This window comes from Abramis brama (assembly GCF_963993115.1).
Source record: "Abramis brama genome assembly, chromosome: 6".
NCBI classification, from domain to species: Eukaryota; Metazoa; Chordata; class Actinopteri; order Cypriniformes; family Leuciscidae; genus Abramis; species Abramis brama.
In genome coordinates, this window is record NC_139968.1 from 13,493,484 (window position 1) to 13,518,126 (window position 24,643).

At 36.4% G+C, this 24,643-nt stretch overlaps 2 protein-coding genes across 2 annotated transcripts; both read left to right on the top strand.

Annotated features, from left to right (window-relative positions):
* The first annotated feature begins 2,787 nt into the window (after positions 1 to 2,787).
* On the top strand, positions 2,788 to 19,254 carry col8a1b (collagen, type VIII, alpha 1b). Its single transcript, XM_084116058.1, has 3 exons — positions 2,788 to 2,924; positions 15,132 to 15,411; positions 15,794 to 19,254. The coding sequence occupies exons 2-3, from the start codon at positions 15,135 to 15,137 to the stop codon at positions 17,701 to 17,703; spliced, it is 2,187 nt and encodes a 728-aa protein (XP_083972184.1). The 5' UTR covers positions 2,788 to 2,924; positions 15,132 to 15,134; the 3' UTR covers positions 17,704 to 19,254.
* A 1,294-nt stretch (positions 19,255 to 20,548) lies between these two features.
* jagn1b (jagunal homolog 1b) lies at positions 20,549 to 24,341 on the top strand. Its single transcript, XM_084116060.1, has 3 exons — positions 20,549 to 20,649; positions 21,618 to 21,732; positions 23,447 to 24,341. The coding sequence occupies exons 2-3, from the start codon at positions 21,644 to 21,646 to the stop codon at positions 23,907 to 23,909; spliced, it is 552 nt and encodes a 183-aa protein (XP_083972186.1). The 5' UTR covers positions 20,549 to 20,649; positions 21,618 to 21,643; the 3' UTR covers positions 23,910 to 24,341.
* The last annotated feature ends 302 nt before the right edge of the window (positions 24,342 to 24,643 follow it).

Here is a 24,643-nt window from a genome sequence, read left to right on the forward strand (position 1 = left end):
ACCGGAGGTTTCCACCTGTTAGCGTGAGTCACCGGATTCACTGCCAATCTCACAGATTAAAGTCGTTTCATCGCACAGCAGGAAACAGAACATTAATAATCCATTAATGAACAGAACATCTGGCCCCACGCCAAATAACAACCGATTGCAAAATTGGTGCGATGTACAATTCAGCTCCAGATTTTGAGGGAGATCGTGCTTTTCGGCCGCTTGGAATCAAAGATCCGCTTGTTATTTAGTAACTAGACAGCAGTATTAGAACGTCCCTTTATAGACATTCAAACGATTTTAAACCATGTAAGCGCAAGAAGACTCGAAAGAAACTCAATTTTGCCACCCATTTTGGCGAGTATCCTTGTAAGCACAGTCTTAACTGAGTAATAGTCTGATGTTTGTCAAATCCGCGGATTTGGTCTTAAAGTGACAGTAGCTTAATATACCTGCTGCTGTCTTGTGTTTTTAATATTAATTACATAACTTAAGAACATAAAAAACTCTGCTCAAATCTGCTCTTGACTGAATAACTTCTTTAGCTTTAATACGATTAATATTAGTGCTGTCAAATCGAATAATCACAATTAATCGCATCTAACATAAAAGTTTTTGTTTACATAATATATGTATATATATATATGTATGTATAAATATATGTGTGTATACAGTATATGCACACACAGATGTCACGATATGTCACGATACAGAGAGAAGCAGACAAGTAAGTGATACGTAAACAGTTTTACTGAGCAGTGGCACGGATCCGAACAGTTATGCAGACAGGCGAGCTTGTGGCAGAGAGACAGAAAGAATGGATGAAGGACTTAGCTGGATGATAATACGGGTCTGTGTCTTGTAGATGAACGGAGAGAGAGCAGCAGGCTGTAGGCGGATAACAGGTGGCTGAAGATGGATGACAGAAGATGGCGTTCGGGTAAGGAATCCTTGAAGCGGGTAAGTACAGATGGTATCAGGGTAGAGTCTGTATGCGTTCGGACGAGACAAGATGAGAGTGAAGAGAAGAGAAGAGAGTCTATATAGTGTATATATATAGAAATAGTTTTTCTATTTCTATATATAAATATATAAATATATATATACACACATATATTGTGTAAACAAAAACTTTCATGTTAGATGCAATTAATCGCGATTAATCAATTTGACAGCACTAATATATTTTTAATTTATACAGTATATTATTTCGTACCTGAATACTACCTGAAATCTGTTTATTTGATTTGTATCTTTGTTCTATTGTTTTTATTAGTGCTATTGCTTGTAATTTTTTCATTAGTTGGAATGAACTAAAGTGAAAAGTTTGGCAGGGCAAGTAACCAGTAAACTCTGTGTTTATATATAGAGTCGTCCCTTTTGTAATAAAATAAAGTTACAAAATATGCTTCAGAGAAAAAATGTAAATAATGTTAAAACTCCGGCCCACCAGGAATGTCACTTGGCCCACCTTACATCTCAAAGCCGGAGCCGGGCCTGAATAACTGTATAAGTTATGGATCTCAGACAGAGAAAAATATGGCTTTAGATCAAAACAGAATGAATACAAGACCTGCGTAGCAAATAGACTAAGAAGGAAGCCCTAAATAATGTTTAGATAAATGAGATGTGGGGATTTTTCAGTGACGCTTTCTGTAGATTACGTCATTACACCAGTAGGTGGCGACAAGGGACTATCTTTATGAGTGAGTCAGAATCTGAATCAAATAAGTAATGATTCGTTCATTCATAAAAAAAAAAAAAAGACTGACTGAATTCAGAACAGCATACCAGTTTTTCTATTTCTGCCATATACCACATGGCAGAAATAGTATGGTATTATGCTATTTCGAATTAAACCACTGTCACAAATCATTCACCGGACAGATTCTGATTCATTCAGGAGTACAGCAAGTGACTATGGCTATATCCGAAATCTTAGGCAGCTGACTTGTTGTCTCGCGGACCAAAGGCAATGACTTTGTATGCAGCGTTTGTGCACAATGGTTCCTCACGAAACTGATTTCAGACAGACTTTTGAGGCAGCATTATTGTTTAATGATCTACAGCAAAATAGAGCAAGCTTTGGTGATAACTTGGGAAATATTTAATTACCACAATAGTAATTTCTCGCGAGAAATGTCATCAGAAGTGGAAAACATTGGTCAAAAACGTAACTCTCAGATCTTTATTTTTTAGCTCAACTGTCAAAGAACGGAAAGCACGGGATTGTGGGATATCAAAATCAGATGGAGACAGGAAGTGAAGCTAACATTGGATTCGGACGTGCCTTGATGCCTTCCTACCTTGAGAATGTGTGCTCCGAAGACAGCATTTTTTAGTTTTCGGATAAAGCCCATGAGTGAGTCATTGAATCATTTACTCGAACACTTCAAAACGCTTAAGTTTACTTATTCATTCAGGAACGAAACACTTGCTCCGAGATGAACTGGAAAATATTTTCATTATTCAAAGGGCAATAGACAGATGTACTGACGATATTGTGTCTAAAAATTAAGTTACTCAATATTAACTAAACGGTATCAATAAATGGTGAAGTTTATCTTCTTGCGGCTGATATTCTGAAACTTTATTTCTGAATACAAAGCATTTAAATGGCTTAAATAAGTAAATATATTAGGCTACTGTGGGTAAATGTCATAACTGAACCAAATAGCTACTGCATCAACGCCTTGGGTGGAGGCTTACGTGAGCGTTTTTCTCTCTTTTTCTTTTCCCCTCTGCCCACCTCCTTTGAGGAGTTGCCTTGCCCCTCCTACCTGCCCATAAAAGTGGAAACCACACTGCCTGAAGCCTTTAACTACATTTCTCCTTCTGACTTCTGGATCTCCTTCGTCCTTCACTTCTCACTCAGAGAGAGAGATAAACAGAAGGCAGAGACAGAGAGAGGCAGAGAGAGAGAGAGAGAGAGAGAGGTGAGTGCTGTACATATGTAATGAATGTTGTCAGGGGGGGAAATGAATAATAAAATAAGTGACTTGAAATATTGCTTTAAGTATTGATATTGATCTGAATGGGATTTTACATGCAGAGGAACATCAGTTCATGATAGATGTTCCTTGATGATGCAGCTTGATTATTTTTTGGGTTATCCATCTTCTTGGATTTGTGTAGATTGTGGAGTAGGGGTTTCCATTGTTAATATTAATGGGGAAAAAAAGGCATGAAAAAAATTATGGTATTTAATAAAATATGAAAAATTACAAAAATGTTTTTTTTTTTTTTTTTTTTTTGTCATTCTTGGGTGTGAAATATTTTATTGGCAAGTGTTTTCCAGTCACAAACGAGTAGAAAAGTCTTGGAAAATTCATGAAAAGTCATTTTTCACAAGGGTTGGGAACCCAGAGAATTGTTTATTTTATTTAAGAAATTATTTTTGTATTTTATATATAGCATTATAAATGGTCTTTAAATTTCTGGGGAGTTTAAATTTTTATTTATTTATTTTAATCTTGACTAATAAGAAACCCAAGTGGCACATTTTTTATTTAATTTTGGATTGAATATAAGTGTGGATTCCTACACCCGATTGAATCTAACTCATATCCTGCTGCATGCCACACCTGCTGTTGTGCAAGAGACTTTATCCAGCTCTGCTCAAGGGTTTGTATATTTATAGAGCCACATTCACTTTAGTTTCACTTTGATTTTCCTGGCACTGGGCATGGCTGTGAGCCGGAGGGCGGCTGTGTGTGATTTTCCCAGCTTCCTACAGCGATCAGTGCTGGATGTTATGTCTCCAGGGTTCAGAAGATCCATTCCTGTGGGCACACGAACAGCTCTGGACACTGAGGCAAAGCTCTGGTGCTTGGCAATCTTTCTTCCTAACCTTTCCCTCTTGATCCTTTTCTCTAGTCCAACAGGATTGCAAAAATGCATTTTTTTTCCACTCTGATCTTGACATTGATCACAAAATAGATAAACTGTCAATGCAATTCGACCAGGGACGTTGTATGTCTTAATCCAGAATATGTTTTGGTATCTGTAGAGTTTGTGTTCGTAATAATGCTTGTCTTATTTGTTTAGTTTGACGATCCTTAGTGATTAAGTTTTCTTTTCACAGTACTTTCAAGGAAGCCATTTATTGAGATGTCTCTAAGATTCTATCTACTGTTTTTTTTATTTATTGCAAACTATATACTTAAAGGGATAGTTCACCTGTCATCATTTACTCACCCTGAATTTGTTCTGTTTAACACAAAAGGATAATGTCGGTAACCAAACAGATTCTGGTCTCCTACGACTTACATAGTATTTTTTCTTCTTCATATTATGGAGTTAAATGGTGACCAGCAACTGTTTGATTACTCACATTGTTCAAAATATCTTCTTTTGTGTTCAGCAGAAGAAAGAAACTCATACAGGTTTGAAACAACTTGAGGGTGAGTACATGATGACAGAATTTTCAGTTTTGGGTGAACTATGCCTTTAAAGGGGAACTATGCAGTTTTTTTTAGCTTAATTTACCTTAACTGAACAGCTTCGGAGTCATTGGAATGGTTATATGACTTTTTTCGGGTTGAATGGTGGTCTTCTCGCACCCCCCTAGTGCCTGTGAGCGGAAAAACCACCCTTGCAACTTTGGGCCTGCGGACCCAATTTTTGTTTTGAAGAAATTGCAAAACTGCATAGCACCGCTTTAATAATATCAAGAAATTTAATGATTCCATATTGCAAATCCAGTTCCTGTTCCTTAATGATTCCAATACTAATTTTGTATAACTTGAACAATAATTTGTCCAAACTATATACTTATATAAATAAATAGTGCTGACAAATTGAACATAAAAGTTTGTATATATACATGTGTGTATGTGTGTATATATATATACATTTACATATATATATATATATATATATATATATATACATATATATAATATATACATATATATATATATATATACATATACATATATATATATATATATATATATATATATATATATATATATATATATATATATATACATATATACACACACACACATATACATATTTACAAACTTTTATGCTTGATGCGATTAATCGCAATTAATCGTTTGACAGCACTATTAACAAATATACAAAACAAAAACAATACCATTTTTGTTAAATATTAATATATTTATTCAGAATTAAAGCAACATTTATTACAAGAAATCTGTTCTGAATGTGTATATTTAACATATTGTCATGTAAACAACCAGTTTGCATAAGTCTAACAAGCCTCAACTCTTTCCCCGTCAGAGCTTTTTTTTTTTTTTTTTTTTTTTCGTTGTCGGCCAGCACCAGCATTTTTAAAACATTTTCACAATTTTTAAAATATTTTTTAATATTTTGTTATATGAATATCTGAACATGCAATATATCAAAAGAAAGAACTAAGCCACTGATTTTTAACAACAACTGCTTCATGCATTCTTTTTTTTTTTTGCAAGATGTGCATAAACAATCCTTTTATCGCTTGTTTCTTCTCCATTTTTGCCTGTGTTTTGATCAGGAGATTCAGGACTCTTTCAGAAGATGTGTAATAGAATGTAGGGAACGCATACCGTATAACAGTGAAAAGTCGGAAAATTCCATTATTGCCGGGGAAAGAGTTAAATACACATAGCACAGTGAGGTTTTTTTTTAAAATACATTTTGAATTCAGTGAAGAACCCTTCGAAACGATTCTGATTCAGTCAGTGAGCGAATCATTAGATCCAATCATACGGTTCTGGTGTTTTTGATTTGTTTTTGGTTTTTGGAACCAAACGGAACAGTTCCGAATAAGAACTAGTTCTCTGTTCTCAGAGTTGTTTAGCTGTGGAGCATCTTTAATCTCCATGGAACGACCCTCTGAACCTCGCAACCCTGCGGTCTCCCTTTCTTCCCATTATTTGGAACTTTCTTGAGCAGCCTGATTCATTAAACAGTCACAGACGTAGCCTGACCTGTGAATGCTCCTCCCTTACTTCCCTCTGGCTATTAACAGATTGATGTTTTATAACTTTGTTTTTGATCTGAATGAAAGTCATTCACTCTTACACAAATAGGGAACAAAGGAAATAGAAGGAAGGCAAGTCTTGCTTGAGATTTTGTAGGGTTGTGGGTGGATTGGGTTCCATAGAATTATTTTGTGACGTGTATTATTTGGAAAAAAATCAAACAACTGTTTTTACTACCACGTACTGCAGTTTGGATCATGAATGCGGCTATTGTGCTGACCTCTATCCGAAGGCCAAAAGCTGTGTACCGTACAAATCTTCTCCATCGTAGACTATAGAATTACAGGTCTTCCCTGGCAAAAGTTTCTCATGTCAAATCAGCTTTGTGCGGAAACACGAACACCAAAATGTGGCGGACCAACAGTTCTCTGTTTAAAAGAGAGGTTTGGCTCTGTGCTTCGATTTGGTTTCTAAGACGCCAGATATTTGCAAGGCTGAAAAGGCTTGGGTTTGATCAAACATTTATGCATTTATTATGAGTACTTTTCTTGGAATAATTGGAAAAGTGTGTGTCACAAATATACAGGTATAATAGGAATTAGGAAGCAGTTTGATCTTGGTATAGAGATTTCTTAACAGTTACTGGCATCATGTCCACACCATAATAAAAACATTACCATTACACTGTAAAAAAAAATCTGTTAAATTTATGGTAAAAAACTGGCAGCTGTGGTTACCAGAAATTTACCGTAAAAAATACAGTAGCAACATTTTAAGTTTTACTAAAAGGACTTAACTTAAAATTTACAGTAATAAATCGTATTTCATTATCTGATATAATGTTAATTTACCGACCTATTGAAGTATTAATATCTGTTTTGTACCATTGTAATACACTGACAACCAACAATCACAGCAGTGATGAAAGTCTCATGATCAATCAAAGCTCATCACAAGCAGTTTTTCACAAGAAAGTTAATGCACAGTGTCATTCACACAAACATTAAACACCATCATGGTAACACACATGAAATTTTTCAAATACAATAAACATTAATTTAACAACATTAAATGTAACATTCAACCTTAATTTACATAAATGATTAGAAAAAAAAAACTAAGAAAACTATGACGAAACAGTTATTTCAACAAAAATACATCAAATGTGAAGTGTCACGCAGGGAATTGTGGGAATGCCAATTTACTGTTTTTCACTGTAAATTATACAATGACTTGTTCGTTTTCATTTCAAAAAACTGTAAATTTAACAGTATTTTACAGTAAAATTACATTAAATGTACCATTAGATCTATCACAGTTATTTACCGTGTATAGTAGGGAAACTTTCTGTCAACCAAGTAACAGTTTTTCACTGTAGCATTTTTACAGTTTTTACTGTTAAAATCACGTTTTAAAATAGTTTTTTGTACAGAACCTAACTAATATTCATAAGCTTAGCATTTTTTTATGTTTTATGACATCACAACCAGCACAACTTGCAGTAACACTTTATATGAGTGAGATTTTTGTGGATTTTAGACTGTGCAGAACTAGGGGACGTGGGCTTGGAATCTGACACGTAAACACTCACAAATGCAAGAACACCGCTGATCCTGGCCTGTGTTTGCACTGATTTATAAATCACCAGCATCAGTGTCTGTGTGAACAATGAGAGTCATCTGACGCCATCTAACATTTCTGATAAAGTGTTCAGACAATAATTATAGAGATTAGGAAATTGATTGGATCTAAAGGACTGCACAGGTGTCATTGGTAGATATTTAGCTTGCCCTGCCAGAGCTTTTACTCTGCAGAAGGAGCAAACAAATATTTTATTTCAATTTTGGTAAAATGTTTAGTTAAGTTTAAAAAAAGAAGAAAACAGCAATGAAATAGCAACTAATTACCATTATATTAAAATACTAATTTAAGTAAAATCTAATTATATCTTATTTTTGCCTTTATATGCTTTCACTTACATGCTTGTAATTTTTTTCCCTAAACTCCTAATTTTTTTTTCGTTAACTAAAACTAAAACCATACATTTTGTTTCTTGAAATAAAATAAATATTAACTGAAAAAAAAAAAAAAAAAAGTCAAATATATTTGATTTCAGTAAGTTGCGAGGCGAAATTTGTAATTGTCGTTTAGTTTAGGTTGAAGTACTAAAATTAATAAAATTGAATGAAAAACTATAAAGGCATGTTAAAAAAATATAAAAATGACAAAAACAGCAAAATCATTGAAACTTTAATTGAATTTAAAATGAAAAATATACAAATAAAAGCTCATTTAAAATATTAATAAAAACCATAAGAATATTAAAATAATTCCAATATAAAATATGTCTGTGTGTTTTACCCCCTTAAAACCATTGGCCTCATATTTGGATTGGTGATATACAAATAAATCCAAAATATTTTGAATGTAGCAGATACTGGGCAAAACATGCTTTGAAAGAGAAATGGATTTTATATTATTTTACTACAGCATTTAACTTATCACAAGGCACACAATAATCTAAGCGATACTACCAGAGTCTTGTCTGGTATGAAAATAAGTTTTGGTACCAAGTGCCTGGTGAAAAAGGTCTTTCCAAATGAATTGTTAAAGTATTTTTAGGCGCAAATTGCACTAATTCCATTTTTATATGGAGGAAACAAGAGTGGCTTTCTGCTACCTTATAATGCCTTATAATAATTATAATCCCCATAGAATAAAACATATGGTTACATGAAAATCTTCCCTTCAACCTGAGAGAGAAGTGCGAGTTACTGAGTGAGCGAGAGAATGTGTTTTACAGCAGGCAGCAGTTCTGGCGGACGGGCCGTTCTGTCAGCTGATTCTGCATTCCGCTGTCCTGAGGAATAACTGCAACTCCACCTCAGTGTATCTGTGCAGTATCACACGAGAACGACACTGGACTGAATACCAGTACGATGCCCAGCTCATATTGTGTAACTTATGACTTACTTCATTATAAAAATGCAAGGTTTCTTTTTGGTGAATATGAGTAGGGTTATATTTTGGGTTAGGCTAGTATTTTTACCATTCAAATATCATTAAGAACCTTTCAGTGAACAGTTCTTAAAGAACCATTTCTTTCTTAATGTAAAGGACATTTTAATAATCTAAATAACCTTTTTCTACTATAAAGAACCTTGAGAGCATTTGAAAGTTTCCATGGATTCTATGGAAATGTTCTTTTATTTTTAGGTAAATGTGTGTGTGAGAGAATTCTAGTTATGTCTGTTTCATGGGAGAAATGTCTTGAAACTCTCTCTCTCACTCACTCTTCCCATTTCCAGAAAAAGCAAGACCTGTAGTAATTGGTAGGGTGGGAACACGGAGCGGTGTGAGGGTGGGTGAGTGTGTCTTTTGGCATCTTCTGCTGTTTACTGTCGGCACCTCATTATCACGGTCATGCTGACTGTAAAGCATCATATGGCTGTTCAAATTCAGTAGCCAGATCCGAAAGAGAATCTACAAAACATTGCATCATGAATCCATTTGACAGCATGGAGAACAACACCCTAAACTGAACCTCTATAAAAAAAAATAATAAAAAAAAGACATTTATTCATTTTGTTGACAAAGCAACTTATATTGCAGTCAATGATTTTATCAGTTCATGCATTCCCTGGGAATTGAACCTATTACTTTTGTTTTGCTTGCGCCATCCTCTACTGTTTGAGCTACAGGAACGCAACTGTAAAAAATTATAATCACTATAAAAAATTTTAAAAAAGTGATCATTTGCATCTGTTCCATCTCATTTGGTTTAGTTGGCATGCTACGGATGCTTTTTATCCAAAGTGTCTTTTTGGTCATTTTATAACATTGACTATCGCTCCTGAGCAACCTGGGGAAAAAGAGCAGGGTTCCCTTTTTGGCTCATGAATTTCCATTACTTTACCATGGCCTTTCCATTAATTTGTAATTAACTGAGCAGAGCATAAGTAGAAAAATGTATATTCAGTATGAATATATTCACGACATATAAGGTTTTATTAACACTTTCCCCAACAGTGTTTTTTTTTTTTTTTTAAAGAAGTTGCCAGCCATCACCATATTTTTTTGAAAATGTTCACTTATATTTTGAATATTTTGTTGTATGAGTATATGAACATGCAATCAAAGAAAGAACAGAGCCTCTGCTTTCAAACAAAAAAGATTTATTCTAGCAAACTTCATGCATTCTTTTTAATCAACACTTGAATGTGGGTACATTTAATAAAAAAAGCTATATTTTTCAACAGAAAGCTGAATTTTTTTTTTTCAAAGATTATAACGTGCATAAGCAATGCTTTTATCGCTTGATTCTGCTCCTTTTTTTGCATGTTTTGATCCAGAGATTCAGTACTCTTTCAGAAGTTGCGTAATAGCGTAAAACAGTTTAATAACTGTGAAAACACAGAAAGCCGGAAAATTCCGTCATCGGTATGAAAGCGTTTTGTCACAAATGACGGAAAACTCCGTCGGGTGGGGAAAGAGTTTGAATTTACCAGGTACTGATATGTTTTAATATTCTGAAATGTACAGGTTTTACTTGAAAATGCGAACCACGAAAGAGTCTCAATGCAAAAAGTCCTGGGTTCAGATCCCGGACGAGCCCCCAGTTTATGTCCGTAGTAAGGGCACGTACAAAACATGTGGACTAACTTTTGGACACAAACTTTAAGTTGCACTTAAAAATGTCAGAATTTCACTTTGTTTTTATAAATTAATCAAACCATCATTTTATTTCTTTGAACAATTTCAAACTAACATGTTTTGCTGTAAATTGGACACTGTAGCCAGAAATCAAAAGCAAAGGCTTCAGAGCTGAATAGGCCCAAATAATGCAAGGCTGAGCATATAATCATCGTATTATGTCAGCATCAACTATATGGTTGACACCCAGCATGCTCTTCTTTGTTTGTTTATTGTGAATTGACGGCACATCTGGAAGCAGTCAGAAAAGGAGGAATGGAAATTTGATTATATTAGAATCAGGGCAGGGCGATAACAGAGCTGTGGCATGAAACCAAGCAGACAAATGCTGCGGTTGCAAATTTTGGCCAAGAAGAACATTGATTCCTGCTCTCTGCAGTGGACGTGTAGGGTTGCTGTTGTTCCGTCATGCTAGTCCTTGTGGTTTTGACCCTCGCTTGTCAACATATTTCTCGTTTGACCTTCATTGAACATCGGATGTAGGCCAGAGGGAACAACGTGAGATGCTTGTTTTAGCCTTGTGAATTTGATAATCACGGAGATTCGACTGGGCCTGGTTGTGAACAGAGTTGTTGAGTTCAGAATGAACAGAAGCTTTTATGAGCCATGTTTTTTTCTCTCTCCATGACCTCTCTTGAAATGCTTCTCTTGAGATTGTTTCGGCATCTCACTTGTGATTAATGCTGGTGGGTTTCATGGATGCAAATGAGAGCTATTAATTGTGATATTCTGTGTCACTTTTCAGACATGGCCAGCGGTAATTGAGAAATGTTCAGATGGAATGTGTTTTTATGTCCACAATTTTTTTGGGGGATATAGAGAACATTGACCAGTTGTTCACTTTGACATGCCAGCCTTGTCGAATACAGAGAAAGAGTTGTTTTTCCGAACTAAGAATGACACAAAATCCTCTGAAAACATATCTCTGGAAAATTGGAAAATCATTTCTGAGGAATGACGTGTTTGGGTTGGGTGCCTAATGATTGAATGAGCGACCTAATGAATGAAGGAATGAATGTCAAAGGTTGTAATAAATAGGAATGTCACTTAAAAATAAGATTAAGAGATCAATTATCTTTTGAATAAATAATTAGATAAATGATTTATTAATTTAAATCAACTGTGAAGTTAATCTGTTTAAAATGTGTTTTCAATCTGAAAAGTGATTGCTCTTGAATACTGTATATTGATAATTGATTCCTTCTGTTTATTTTTAAGTGTCACTCCTGTAATTTACATTTATGACTCCCATCATATTTTTTTTTTCAGCATTTTTAAAATATTTAAAATACTTATTTTGCTTCTGTATTGTTGGCACTGTGACTGTTCAGAATAGAGTGGATTTTCTATTCATTATTGTTGTTAATGCATATATCAATGAGTTTTTAACATGGTTAAATAAAGATTACAAATCACGTGCCTCATAAAGGTGTGTTCTCTCCCTGAGAGAAACTGAATATAGAGTAAGGTTTGAACAGATGATACTGTATAGATGGTTTAAATATGTGGAAGAGTTGGAAAGTATCTTTGGAGTCGCAATCAACCTGGCTGGCAGCGTCCCAAGAAAAATGGTTTATGTGTTACTTAGTCTTTTCATTCTATTCATGCTAGATCAATCAAGATCTCTGATTACAGTAGCTCACAAAAGAGAATCAAAGCTCTGGCATCCCACCCACACACTGATCCCAATACGTCTGTATGTATTAGAATCAAAAACCGATTCCATAAAAAGCATTCCAGGTTTTTTTTCCACTCTCAATCAAAGCAAGATGCCCCCTCCACTCTGGGGTCGGCTTAGGTTTAGGCTCGCGTTTTGGATTTTAGCGCAGCTGCCGGCTCGGTGGCTGTGTTTCCCATTCATTCATCAGAGTTTCAGGACAGACCTGAAAGGACATGGCTCTCAAACAACAACAACAGACAAAAGAAAAAAAGAAAAAAAGAAAGAAATAAATCAAGTTGTCTTTGCCATAGTGTTCTGAAAATGAGGCTTGACAATAGGTGGGCCTTTTTGTTTATTTGTGTAACTTGCAGTGTAAAGTTTTGTAAAATTGACAGTCTACATCTTTTATGCTTTATTGGTATTTGTGTGATAATTTAGAATTTTTGTAAGATTTATGTTTTTTTCTAAACAACACTGTATACAAAGCAGTGAATAGTGACAAGAAACAGGGTTTATATATGTTTTGTGGGCAGTTACTGACCTCTAGTGGTCATGTTTAGGTATAACAAATGTGTAGATCTGTTACAGCAAACAAAAATCACTCTTTTTAATGAATAATTTTTCGTATTGATTAATGATAAAGCCTATAGTTTGGCATAGATTATATAAGATATAATGTACAATCAGTTTTAATGTGGCTCATGTGAGGCTGATTTGAATTTGGAGGGTCATTGCTTCCACCAATGACTATACAAATAAACATCTGACAAGCCCTTTTAATTTAAGAAAACCTTTTTTTTTTTTTGTGATTTTTGATTTTACTTTTATATTATTTATGTACTGATATATTTTTAAATAATAGACTTTTCCTTGTTCTGCATGTGAATTAAATGGACTAAATACAGTCTTTGTATAGGCAACTTTGTATAAAGGGCAGAAGGCATTGAATTAAATTGAAAAATATTTAATAAATTACTTAGTTTGGAAACTTCTGCTGCCCAGTCAATAGTGGCTAGATAGATGCATGCGATTAATACTAAACAAAAGTATACGCAAGTTCACTAAAGTTGCACTGTTCCTTGCTGTGTGTAGCACCTGCCACTCTACATATGATTTTGAAGATGTACTGACAATATAAAAAAATAATATGACATTCATAATTTGTGGTTGATTTTGTTGCAAACAATGAGCATGTTTACATGAACACCAATATGCTGATAACTACCAAAAATCAGTTTATTGAAATAACCTGATTTACTAGTTTGCATACAAATCATTAACCTGCCAATGCAAGTAAACTGCGTTTACAAGACCGTAAAAAAAAAAAAAAAGGTTATTCCTGGTGGTGACATCAAAACTTAAGTATCCATAGGCTATTTCACTCAGAGTAGCCCTATTCTATTAATTATGTGAGTTGTGATGTTAAATAAAGCATTACAACCCCTGAATGTCATTTTGAACGAGTTTCAAAATGTCATATTGCACAGACTCATTTTCCTCTCATATTTGAAGTTAACTACAACTGTACCACTTGTCCTTTGGCTGCACGAGATGAGAACACATTTTCCATATTTCTTGGGTCAAGAAAAAGCCGGAGTTTGCAATATTTCTCCTACCCTACTGTGAAACACTCGCTATGGCTGGATGCACTTAAATCTGCCGAATAAAGGGCCGTTGACACAGAACACGATTTTCCATTCTACTGCGCTTCGTTTCCATTGTTGTTCAATGTATGTAAACACGTGCTCGGCAGACGTCTTTAACCGTTGCGCTCGGTCTCGTGCATGACAGGGCATTCTGAAAACGCGGGGCTCAAGTTAAGTTCAACTTTTTAAAAAAACACATCTCTAGACCTTGCCCTTTTCTGTTCCACTGACCTGCTGTTTTTAACAGCAAAATCGCATTCTGTGTGAACTAGCCCTATAAATAGGCTTTCCTGTCATGTCATAGATGCATCCTTCAATATGCTGACAGAATGCAGGTTAAGGTGTTTGTTTGTTTACATGCCGTGTGAAATGAGGGAAATGGGAACAAATCTATCTCTGTTTATTCTTAAGCCGTTTCTGACCTTTTGCAGATAAAGGAAAATGGTTTAACACGTTTATGTGACCACACACATTGTCGTCTTAAGAAGCATAATCGGCTTAAGAACGTGCATGCAAACACACACACACATTTTTGTACCTGCACTAGCAAATTATTTGCCAAAATTAAGCAAACAAGTGTAAGTTTGCTTGTTATTTGTTAATTTACCTACTTTTTTATTTAGTAATTTATTTAATGATTTACTTAATTTTATCTTGGGAAATGACACGCACGAAATTTGAATCATTGTCCATCATTTTGCAAGCAACTGGTGATAAAGAAAAATGTCACATCGCAATATTGAAAATATTTTAAACCATTAAGACGAGCTAGTGGTTCTCACACAGTAATTATCCAGCATATTGGGACACTTAGCCATTTTGTCCTATCATTTAGTTTTCCCTAATCATACTAACAATGATAAACTAATAAGTAACCTGTTGCTCTTATTTTGCTCTGCTGCCCCCTAACACAGAGATGTACATATAAATACATATTAAACACTCCATGACTACAATATGACTAACTTCATGACTACAATTAATTGATGGTGATATTACAGAGTGTTTTGACACACTGTAACCACTGTAGAATCAATAACATCATTCAGCAATGAGAACAACAATATAGTTAGTAACAATGCTTGAGTAAGGTATAGAAGTGCTTTACTACACTTTGGTGTGGGCCCTTACTTCTAGCTTTTTGTGTTTTCCCAAGACTACTAACCTTCTCTCATATTCTCCATTCCACAGGACATGGCTGGGCCTCTCCTCTCTGCCCACTTGTTTGTACTGGTGGAGCACTTGTGTCTGCTACATCATATCCATGCAGGTGCATTTTATGGACACAAGCCACTGCCTCAACAGCACCAGCCTCTGCCTCAGTTACCTCTCCTGCCACATGGCAATGAAGGGATACCCCAACACCATTACCATGGAAAGGAAATGCCACACATGCCATATGGAAATGAGATGCCTTTGCTTCCTCAGTATGGAAAAGAGCGTCCACAGATACCCATGCACATGGGAAAAGGTTGGTATTTTTGCAAATTCTTTTATAATAATTTTGTGTGCAGCTTCCATGATATCATATTCATTTATAGATTAGATGGAATATTGTTACTTTTAAAATTTCATTTTAATGAACTGTGATGGTAATGTTGACAAAATTAACTGACAGGAATCAATTTTTCAATCTTTTTGATGGGTTTACCTCTTGAAAACACCTTTCATCAGATTTTTTTCCGGGAAGGTGGGCATGTCTCTTTTGTGCAATTTATTCATAGTAAATTTTTGTTTAATCTCATTTTAGCTCACAGAAATACATTCATTTACTTATTTACCCATTCATTTTAACATCCAGACATGCAAATAATCTGAGTGTTTCTGAAGTGCTGACTGGTTACTCTTTTCAGGTGAAACTATTCCAAGAGGAGAGAAAGGTCCCCCTGGTGAGACTGGTCTAAAGGGGCCTCCAGGGCCCCAGGGACCTCCCGGACTTCCTGGTCATGTCATCCCAGGACCTCCAGGCAAACCTGGTCCACAAGGTCCACCAGGACTCCCTGGAATTGGAAAGCCAGGAATGCCAGGTTTGCCAGGAAAACCTGGAGGTATAGGTTTACCAGGACCGAAGGGTGAGTTGGGGCCTTTTGGCGGTAAAGGGCCGATAGGAATGCCAGGACCTCCAGGTCTTCCAGGGCCACATGGTCTACCAGGTGTGGCGAAACCAGGTGGACAAGGACTTCCAGGACAACCAGGTCCTCGTGGAGAACCTGGACAAAAGGGATTCCCTGGGATCCCTGGTCCCCTAGGGCCAAAGGGTGACAATGGGATTGGTCTCCCAGGACTGCCAGGTATAAAGGGACCTTCTGGACCTCCAGGACCACCAGGACAAGTAGGACTACCGGGAGTTGGCAAGCCAGGACTGAATGGACTACCTGGGGCTCCTGGAGGGCAAGGTAAACCTGGTGCACCTGGAGAATCAGGATTGGCAGGAGTCCCAGGGGAGAGAGGACAAATAGGACCACCGGGACTACCAGGCTTTGGCAAACCTGGTTTGGATGGCTTACCAGGGAAACCAGGTCTCCCAGGTGGAAGGGGCGAACCAGGTCTTTCTGGTTTACCTGGGGGCCCAGGCTTGCCTGGGTTTGGCAAGCCTGGATATCCTGGCCCTAAAGGTGATATGGGGCATGGTGGTTTGCCTGGCCCTCAAGGCCCTAAAGGTGAAAAGGGTCATGGTGGCCTTAATGGAATGACTGGACCGCCAGGGCCAAGTGGCCTCCCGGGTCCTCCAGGTCTCATGGGACCCCCTGGAGGCATTGGTTTCCCTGGTCTAAAAGGAGAGGGCGGTGCAGTAGGACCTAAGGGACAACTGGGTCCGAAAGGTGAACCAGGGCCCCCAGGACATCCAGGCAAGCCAGGATTCCCAGGAGAATTGGGGCAACTAGGACCGAGAGGCTTACCTGGTTCCTTAGGACCTAAAGGTGAAAATGGACACAAAGGCCTACCTGGCCTACCTGGAGCCCCTGGAAAGCCTGGTGTAAAAGGAGAAGGTGGATTTCCAGGAGACAAAGGTCATCCAGGGCCTATGGGAATCCCAGGATTAATGGGTCCAGCAGGACCAATGGGCCAGCCTGGTCTACCAGGCCCAAAAGGGCAATATGGACCACCAGGAAAACCTGGAATGCCAGGTGAGGGAAAACCAGGGCTTCCAGGCCCAATAGGTCCTGCTGGTATACCTGGAATGGGTGGGCCCCCAGGTCAACCTGGAAGACCTGGTCCTCCTGGCCCACCTGGCCTACCTGGACCTCCCGCTCAAGCTCCGTTTATCGGGCAAATCCTTCCTGAAAGTGGTCCTGGGCTAGATGGGGGAAAAGGTGGTTACAAGAAAGAAAAGCCTGGAGGAGCCATTATTGGTAGGAATGGCCTAGAGATGCCAGCATTTACAGCTCTGCTGACAACCCCATTTCCTCCAGTTGGGCAACCTGTTGTTTTCAGCAAGATTCTGCATAATGGCAACCAGAATTACAACTCTCAAACTGGCATCTTCACTTGCAAAATACCTGGAATTTACTACTTTGTCTACCATGTTAATTGCAAAGGAAGCAATGTATGGGTGGCCTTATACAGGAACAATGAGCCAGTAATGTATACATATGATGAATACAAAAAAAGTTACCTGGATCAGGCATCAGGGAGTGCAGTGCTTCCCTTACAAGTTGGAGACACTGTTCATATTAAGTTACCATCAGACCAAGCTGCAGGACTTTATGCTGATCCATACGTCTACTCATCATTCTCTGGGTTTTTGTTATATCCCATGTGAATATGTGAAAAAAAAGTCACCCATATTAAATCAATGCTACATTTTTCTTAAGTAAATTGTGTATGTGCCACCAGTACAGAGACACTTTTTATCTGAAAAAATGTAAGAAATTGATAATTAAGTCATAGAGATTCAGTCAGGTATGTTTTATAGCAGGCTGTGCTACAGTGGCAATGGAACTACATTTATAATATACAAGAAAATGTTAAATACATGTTTTAAGCATACACATAATTACATAATATAAACTTCAAAATCTTTGAAAGTCTTTCAAAGTCTTTCAAAATCTTAACGTATTCATTCATCCGTACGGTTAGCACTTTGTTAGAACTTTTATCACATTATTTATTTGCATATTTCCTATTGTTTGACAGTATATTGATTGTATATAGATGGGGTCACATTGACTTACATATCAATGTAAAATTATATTGGGACTGTCATAATGAAGAATTTTCAGATTGTTGGATATGCACTATTTTTCTGCTGTCTTAGTAGTTTCTCATTGTGCCATCTCAATTAACTTCAAGTATGTGAGCACATAAGGGTTGTTAACATTTTGCTTTTCAATAATCTCATTAACTAACACCATCAGTAAAATACATGAAATGTCATGAACCCTTACATTTAGGTTATTTTACACCCAATTGATTTGAGTATATCAGATCATTGTTTATCAAAATAAAACTCAAGGGTATTGATTGTTAATGAGCACAGAATATCAATATTAAAAGTCGATAAGGCCAGAGTTGGGTTAGTTACTCTAACAAAGTAATTAATACTTGTTAATTGTATCTTCAACAGTGTAATTAGATTACTATACTAATTACTCTCTCTAAAAAAGTATTGCATTACTTGTTACTAAATACTTTCTAAATCCCATACAGTAACAACATTGACCAGTTATATAAGGATATACGAAGCTGCTCTTTTAATTCTTTCAAATAAATAATATAAAATTGCATAAATGATTCTTGAACTGACCATAGTATTTAAAAGGAGAAGGTTACATTAAAAAAAAACATACATTTTAACATTAGATGTTAAATTTTGATGTTAAATCCATTATTGTTTTATATAGAATTGTTCTATACTCTATACAGTATTACAAGAAAAGTAACTCTAATTCATTTTTTTTTTTTAAATAGAGTAAATTAAAAAGTAATCCCTTACTTTACTTTTCCAAGGGAAAAGTAATTAAATTGCAGTAATGAATTACTTAGTAATGAGTTACACCCAACACTGGATACGGCCACATGAACACTAAGTTAAACAGAAACAGTCTTAGGAACCTCTCTGTAATTTATTTTTATTTTTACTACTGAATGACTAAATTTGTATATGTGCAAAGAGATGGTGTGGGGCACAAAAAAGAATGTATTATTTGTCTTTAATTTTTGACAACGGTGCTGAACGGTTAAACAAACATGGAGTGAAGATTTAATGTCATTGTCGTTGTTGTTTATTTTAAACAAAATGAATTAACGGAAATTTTGTGAATTTGTAATTAGGGAATTCCACAAAAAATAAAGAATCCCTGTTTTCAATCTTGATGCTGACCATCATTTATGGAATTTTGTGTCAGGACACACTTAGCCAGACACTATGGTAATATAGGCTACATACTGCACAAACAACCACATTTATGAGCAAGAGTAAATCTCCTACTCCATTTCATGCTTGTTTGCAATGAAATTCAAACAAATTCATGTAAGTATACCTCTTCAAATGAGACCTGAATTGAAAGAGCCAATTCCGAATTTCTGAATTTTGCCGAGCTCTAGTTCTCATTGAGCTACTGTGTTTAAGCAGGCCTAGTTGGTAATTTCTGGGAACCTCAGAAATGTCAAATGATGCAAAAAAAAATAAAAAAATATATATATAATAAATTATACTTTTTTTATCTACACAACAAATGTGCTTTCTGGTCTCTTACCCTCATCTTTCCCTCGGGTCATTTAAAAAAAAATTGAGTGTTCATTTGAGGGGTCCAAGAACCCAGGACTTTTGTCGCACTTGAACCACGAATACACACAAAACAAATTGAATGGATTCGAGGAGTTTTAAGGTTGAAATTTTAAAAAAAAGTATCAAATACTTCCCTTGCGGGTCAATTTGACCTCATAGGAATGAAGGGAATGCGAGGAATGCTTCAGTACACATAGAAAAACCTAAAAATGCTAAAACTTTATCAAAAAAATGATTTTATAATGTCTACATGTGTATCTGAATGAATGCATGCTGAAATGAACTGGCTTTAGGACTCAGTGGAACAGCTCATTTGCTCCAAATAGAGCCATACGGCCATCTAGTAGCAAGAGTCATGAAATTTCATGTTATATATTTTTTTTCCACAAGAGGTCGGCAAAGACACCCAATGTAAGATATTTTGAGCTGAATTATAATGTTTAGGCAGGTTTAGGTAAGGTTTAAGTTGAAAGAATGTGAGGAATGTGCTTAAATTACTAAATTACTATTTCATTATTTTCAAATCTCCAAAAAAAAAAAAAAAAGCATTAAAAAATAGAAAAAATATTATCAAAATGAAATAAAATAAGGCTTCTGGATTAAAAAAAAAAAAAAAAAAAAAAAAAACACCACGAGGGAAGGATTTGTTCCAGGACGTGAGGGAAGGATGAGGGTTAATAGACCTTAAACAGACCAACAAAGAGCTTAGAATGACACAAACGTTTTACATATTTTCCCAATTGATTTAACCAATGTAATGCATAATTTAATAACCAAGTGTGTGTATCCTTTGTATCAGTAGCCTACTCTAGATGCAAATCTCGAAACTATTTTCATAAGCATTAGTCGTTCCCACTCCGCACCAGTGAGGGCGATATTGAAGTATGTCCAAACGAACGCACATGTAGAAGAAGAGCTACTTTGATCACATTTCTACTTTGTCTGAGTATATGAAGTTGTTTGCTGGTTCAAAATAAGGTAGGCATTTTATACTATGTGTGTTCATAAGTTTGATATATATTAGTGCGCGTCTGCTCGTTTGTAAAGTCGATTATGACTGTGAATGAACATGTATGGTTTCTGTATGAAATCAAGTACTGTATCTGTATGAAGCGTCACCAAAAGCTGTAGAAGTTGGCTTGAGTGACAGACGGTTGTGATCTTTGTTTTAGAATCAGAAATACCTTGACAATCAGTAATATTCAATAATAAATCATACTATGCGTGGATTTATTTAGGATCAACTTAAGCTGTTTTACATATCAGTAACGTTACAAGGTCGTGAAGTCATGAACAAACAAAAACTACAGAGAAGTTTAAACTTTTAAAAGCCAATGAGTAACTTACTTCACTAAAGCAGGATTCTCAGTAGGATATTTCGCTTTCGGAAATAGAGTATTTGTAGTTTTTGCAATAAGCTATAGTTTGTTTAAAGTCAATATATGAGCCAAAAAGGTAAAGGGAAGTATTTACGGAAGCGTACGTTACATTGCATTCATAGTGCCATTCTTTGTGAAATAATTATTTAGTCAAAAGCGACAAGTATAGGCTACAGTTATCGCGGTACAGAATTTTAAGTTTATTCCATAGTGAAATTCTATTTTTATCATGTACTTTTTTTTAATTTTTTTTTTTATTAATGTATACGTGAAACCCAAAATATATTTGGCAGAATGAGTCACGGTCACCATTTACGTTGCTTCATATTATAGAAAATATGGAAAAGTGTCACGAGTCTGTGAACCTCCAGCCTCTGTTCGTGTTTCTCGGGTAACTTTTCTGCCTTTCCGTGGTTTAGTGCTACACGTTGGTTAATTTTGTGTCCTTGCAACATGTGCGCTTTACAAACTGCAACGCGAGTGAGCTGTTCGTGTTTGCCTCATGTAGACTTTCACACAGAAGAAGTGAGTGAGGTAAATTAATTTCCGAGTTTACCTTTACCTCAGGTTGTCGTCGACGGTGTTGGGTTGCCATGGCATCACGAGCAGGGCCGCGCGCCACAGGAACGGACGGCAGCGACTTTCAGCACCGCGAGCGCGTGGCGGCACATTATCAGATGAGGTACGTGTGTTGTGAACCGGAGTGAATGTAAACAATATGACTCGTAGTAATATTTTAATCTTGTATTTACAGTGCCTCTTCCGCGTATGGTCTTTGCTATTGTACAGTACTTTTGAAAACTTGAAAACAAAAAGCGCCTAAGAAAATCCATTTACTAATACGTAACGTTATCTGTGCGTTGTAATGTATTTCTAAGTAAATTGTCAGTTTTTCCTTTTACAATGTGCTTAACGTTAGTACCTTGCAACCAATGTTATCATAGTTGTGCATTTTTAAGTTAATTTTTATTTTAATATCATTTTCAATTTTGCTGTACATTTCATTAATGGTTTTGTTAGTTTTAGTTTAGTTTTTATGAACACATTTCTATTTTTAGGTTCAGTAATTATAGATTAGTGGAGTTAACAGAACACTATGTAGACCAAAGCAAGACATTTCATTTCAGCAAAGTTTAATGTTTGCACTGTTTACAGTTAACTCTTGTGCAGACATCTTAACAATAAAAATAAAATAATGGTTTGAGATTGAACAAAGAACTAAATAAATGCAGGTTAAAAATGTATAAAAGTAAAACATTATGAAAAATCCAGACACACTCATTCATATTAAACATCATGCCTAGTTTACTTTTTTTCAGCTGTATTATGTAGTATTGTGACCACTGGCACATTAAAAACAGTTTGAGTTATCTACAGCAAACACAACCTGCTGTGAAGCCAGAAGTGTCTATGCAGTGTGTGTCCTGGTATTCCCTACGTCAGGGTTCACCAATCTCGGTCCTGGAGGGCCGCTGTCCTGCAGAGTTTAGCTCCAACCCCAATTAAACACACCTGAACCAGCTAATCAAGGTCTCACTAGGCATACTAGAAACTTTCAAACAGGTGTGTTGGAGCTAAACTCTGCAGGGACAGCGGCCCTCCAGGACCGAGATTGGTGAACCCTGCCCTACGTTGTTGTGGGGAGGGTCTCCACATGGATGTAAAACATGTAAAACTCCACATGTTTTGTAAAAACAAAGATAATAATAGCACTTTTCAGCCTGTCACCATCATGAAAACATGAAATCTCAAACACAGTAGTAGTTGAGCTACTAATTATGAGCTGTTGCACATGCGTCTTGCATTCTAAAAACGCTGCGCTCAAGTTAAAGCGGTGGAATAATGCCCTTTTCACAAGATGTAAAATAAGTCTTTGATGTCCCTAGGGTGTGTATGTGAAATTTTAGCTCAAAATACCCCACAGATATTTTTATATAGCATGTTAAAATTGTCACTTTTTGAGGGTGAGCAAAAACGCACTGTTTTTGTGTCTGTCCCTTTAAATGCAAATGAGCTGCTGCTACCAGCACAGGGGGCGGAGCTTCAAGAGCTTGTGTCTTTTTACCTCACACAGACATGCACTTAAAACCGCTGCTTAGGACTAGCAATGTGTTCTACGTTTACGGTCCTTCATTGAGCGGGAACCTTGCTTAACCTTCCTTGGAACTTGGGATAATCCACTTGTTAATCCTAGACAAAGTACTGAAATGATTTAAAATTCATCCCTATGCTCACAAAACTGTTATATTAAACTTGTATGATTATTAACATGTTATCCAATAAATTAAGACATGATGGGGCATATTTAGGGAAAAAACTAATCTATTACAGGATTAATCTCTGAAGTTACAAAGTTCCTCTGATCCTGTTGAACTGACCCTTCTCAATCCCCCCAGTGTGGCCCTGAAGTCTGAGATCAAGAAGCTGAACATCGCTCATGCAGTGGTCTGGTTTCTTGTAGCAGCACAGGTGGTGGTCAGCCAGCTGAACCTGGTGTCCCATAAAGTGGTGGCCTCTCCGTACCAATGGGAGTACACGTATCTTCTGAGCATCATACCCACAGTCTTCAGCTTCATGGCGTTGCCGAAAAACAACATCAGCTACCTGGTCATCTCAATGATCAGCGCCGGGCTTTTTTGTGTCGCTCCTATTCTTTATGGAGGGATGGAGATGTTTCCTGTGGCTCAGCAGCTTTATCGCCACGGCAAAGCTTATAGGTTCATCTTTGGCTTCTCTGCCGTGTCTATAATGTACTTAGTCTTGATTATTTCAGTTCAAGTACATGGCTGGCAGATCTACTACAGCAAAAAGCTGCTGGACGCCTGGTTCACCAACACACAAGAGAAAAAGAAGAAATAAGAGACTGCTGGAGAGTAAATATCTTGTCAGCTTCTTGTTTGTGTCTTTGTTTCCTCCTCCTGAGGGCTCTTTGATCACATACGGTTTTATGATTACCTGACTAACTAATTTGAGCCTAAGAAGAGATCAGATTTGTTAAACCAGGATCTTCTGTTCTTCTCATCCACTGGCTCTCGGCCCAGATTCTGATTAGGTTTGAACTGCTGCCTTTGTAATCTCTGTCTGTTTCCACCATGTTTTCCACATGCTGTTTAACAGATCCTGTACCTCAAATCTTATCCACAAGGGAGCCAGTGGGATCCAGACGATCCTGGGAAATATATCTTCAGTTATGAAACCCACTGCAAAGTAACCCATTTACTACAGTAATGTATGTAAGATAGTCTGCTCTTTTCCATGAATCATCTTACAATAAAATGAAATCAAAATGTACATTTTTGTCAGTTTTTCAATATTTACACGTGATCTTACTGAATTTTATATTGGCTAATTTTAGACCCTCCTCTTTTCTCTTTATATATATATGATTAAAAAATATTCCCATTCTTTCCATTGAACAACCTAAGGGTATTGTTTTCTAGAAATGGTCAGCAGATAATTAACTAAGGTTTGTGAGGTAGTAGAGTTCACATTGGGTTTATATATTTGCTTGAGATTTGCAACTCTTTTTATAAGAAGCCATAATTTGTGACTGCAATGGTGTCAATAATGTAATCCAAAAAGTTAATTTGAAT

Excerpts from the sequence above, each read along its gene's own strand:
- col8a1b (XM_084116058.1), top strand. The coding sequence starts at position 15,135 with ATGGCTGGGCCTCTCCTCTCTGCCCACTTGTTTGTACTGGTGGAGCAC. Across the intron at positions 15,412-15,793 it reads ACCCATGCACATGGGAAAAG|GTGAAACTATTCCAAGAGGA; the intron begins GTTGGTATTTTT and ends TACTCTTTTCAG.
- jagn1b (XM_084116060.1), top strand. The coding sequence starts at position 21,644 with ATGGCATCACGAGCAGGGCCGCGCGCCACAGGAACGGACGGCAGCGAC. Across the intron at positions 21,733-23,446 it reads GCGGCACATTATCAGATGAG|TGTGGCCCTGAAGTCTGAGA; the intron begins GTACGTGTGTTG and ends CAATCCCCCCAG.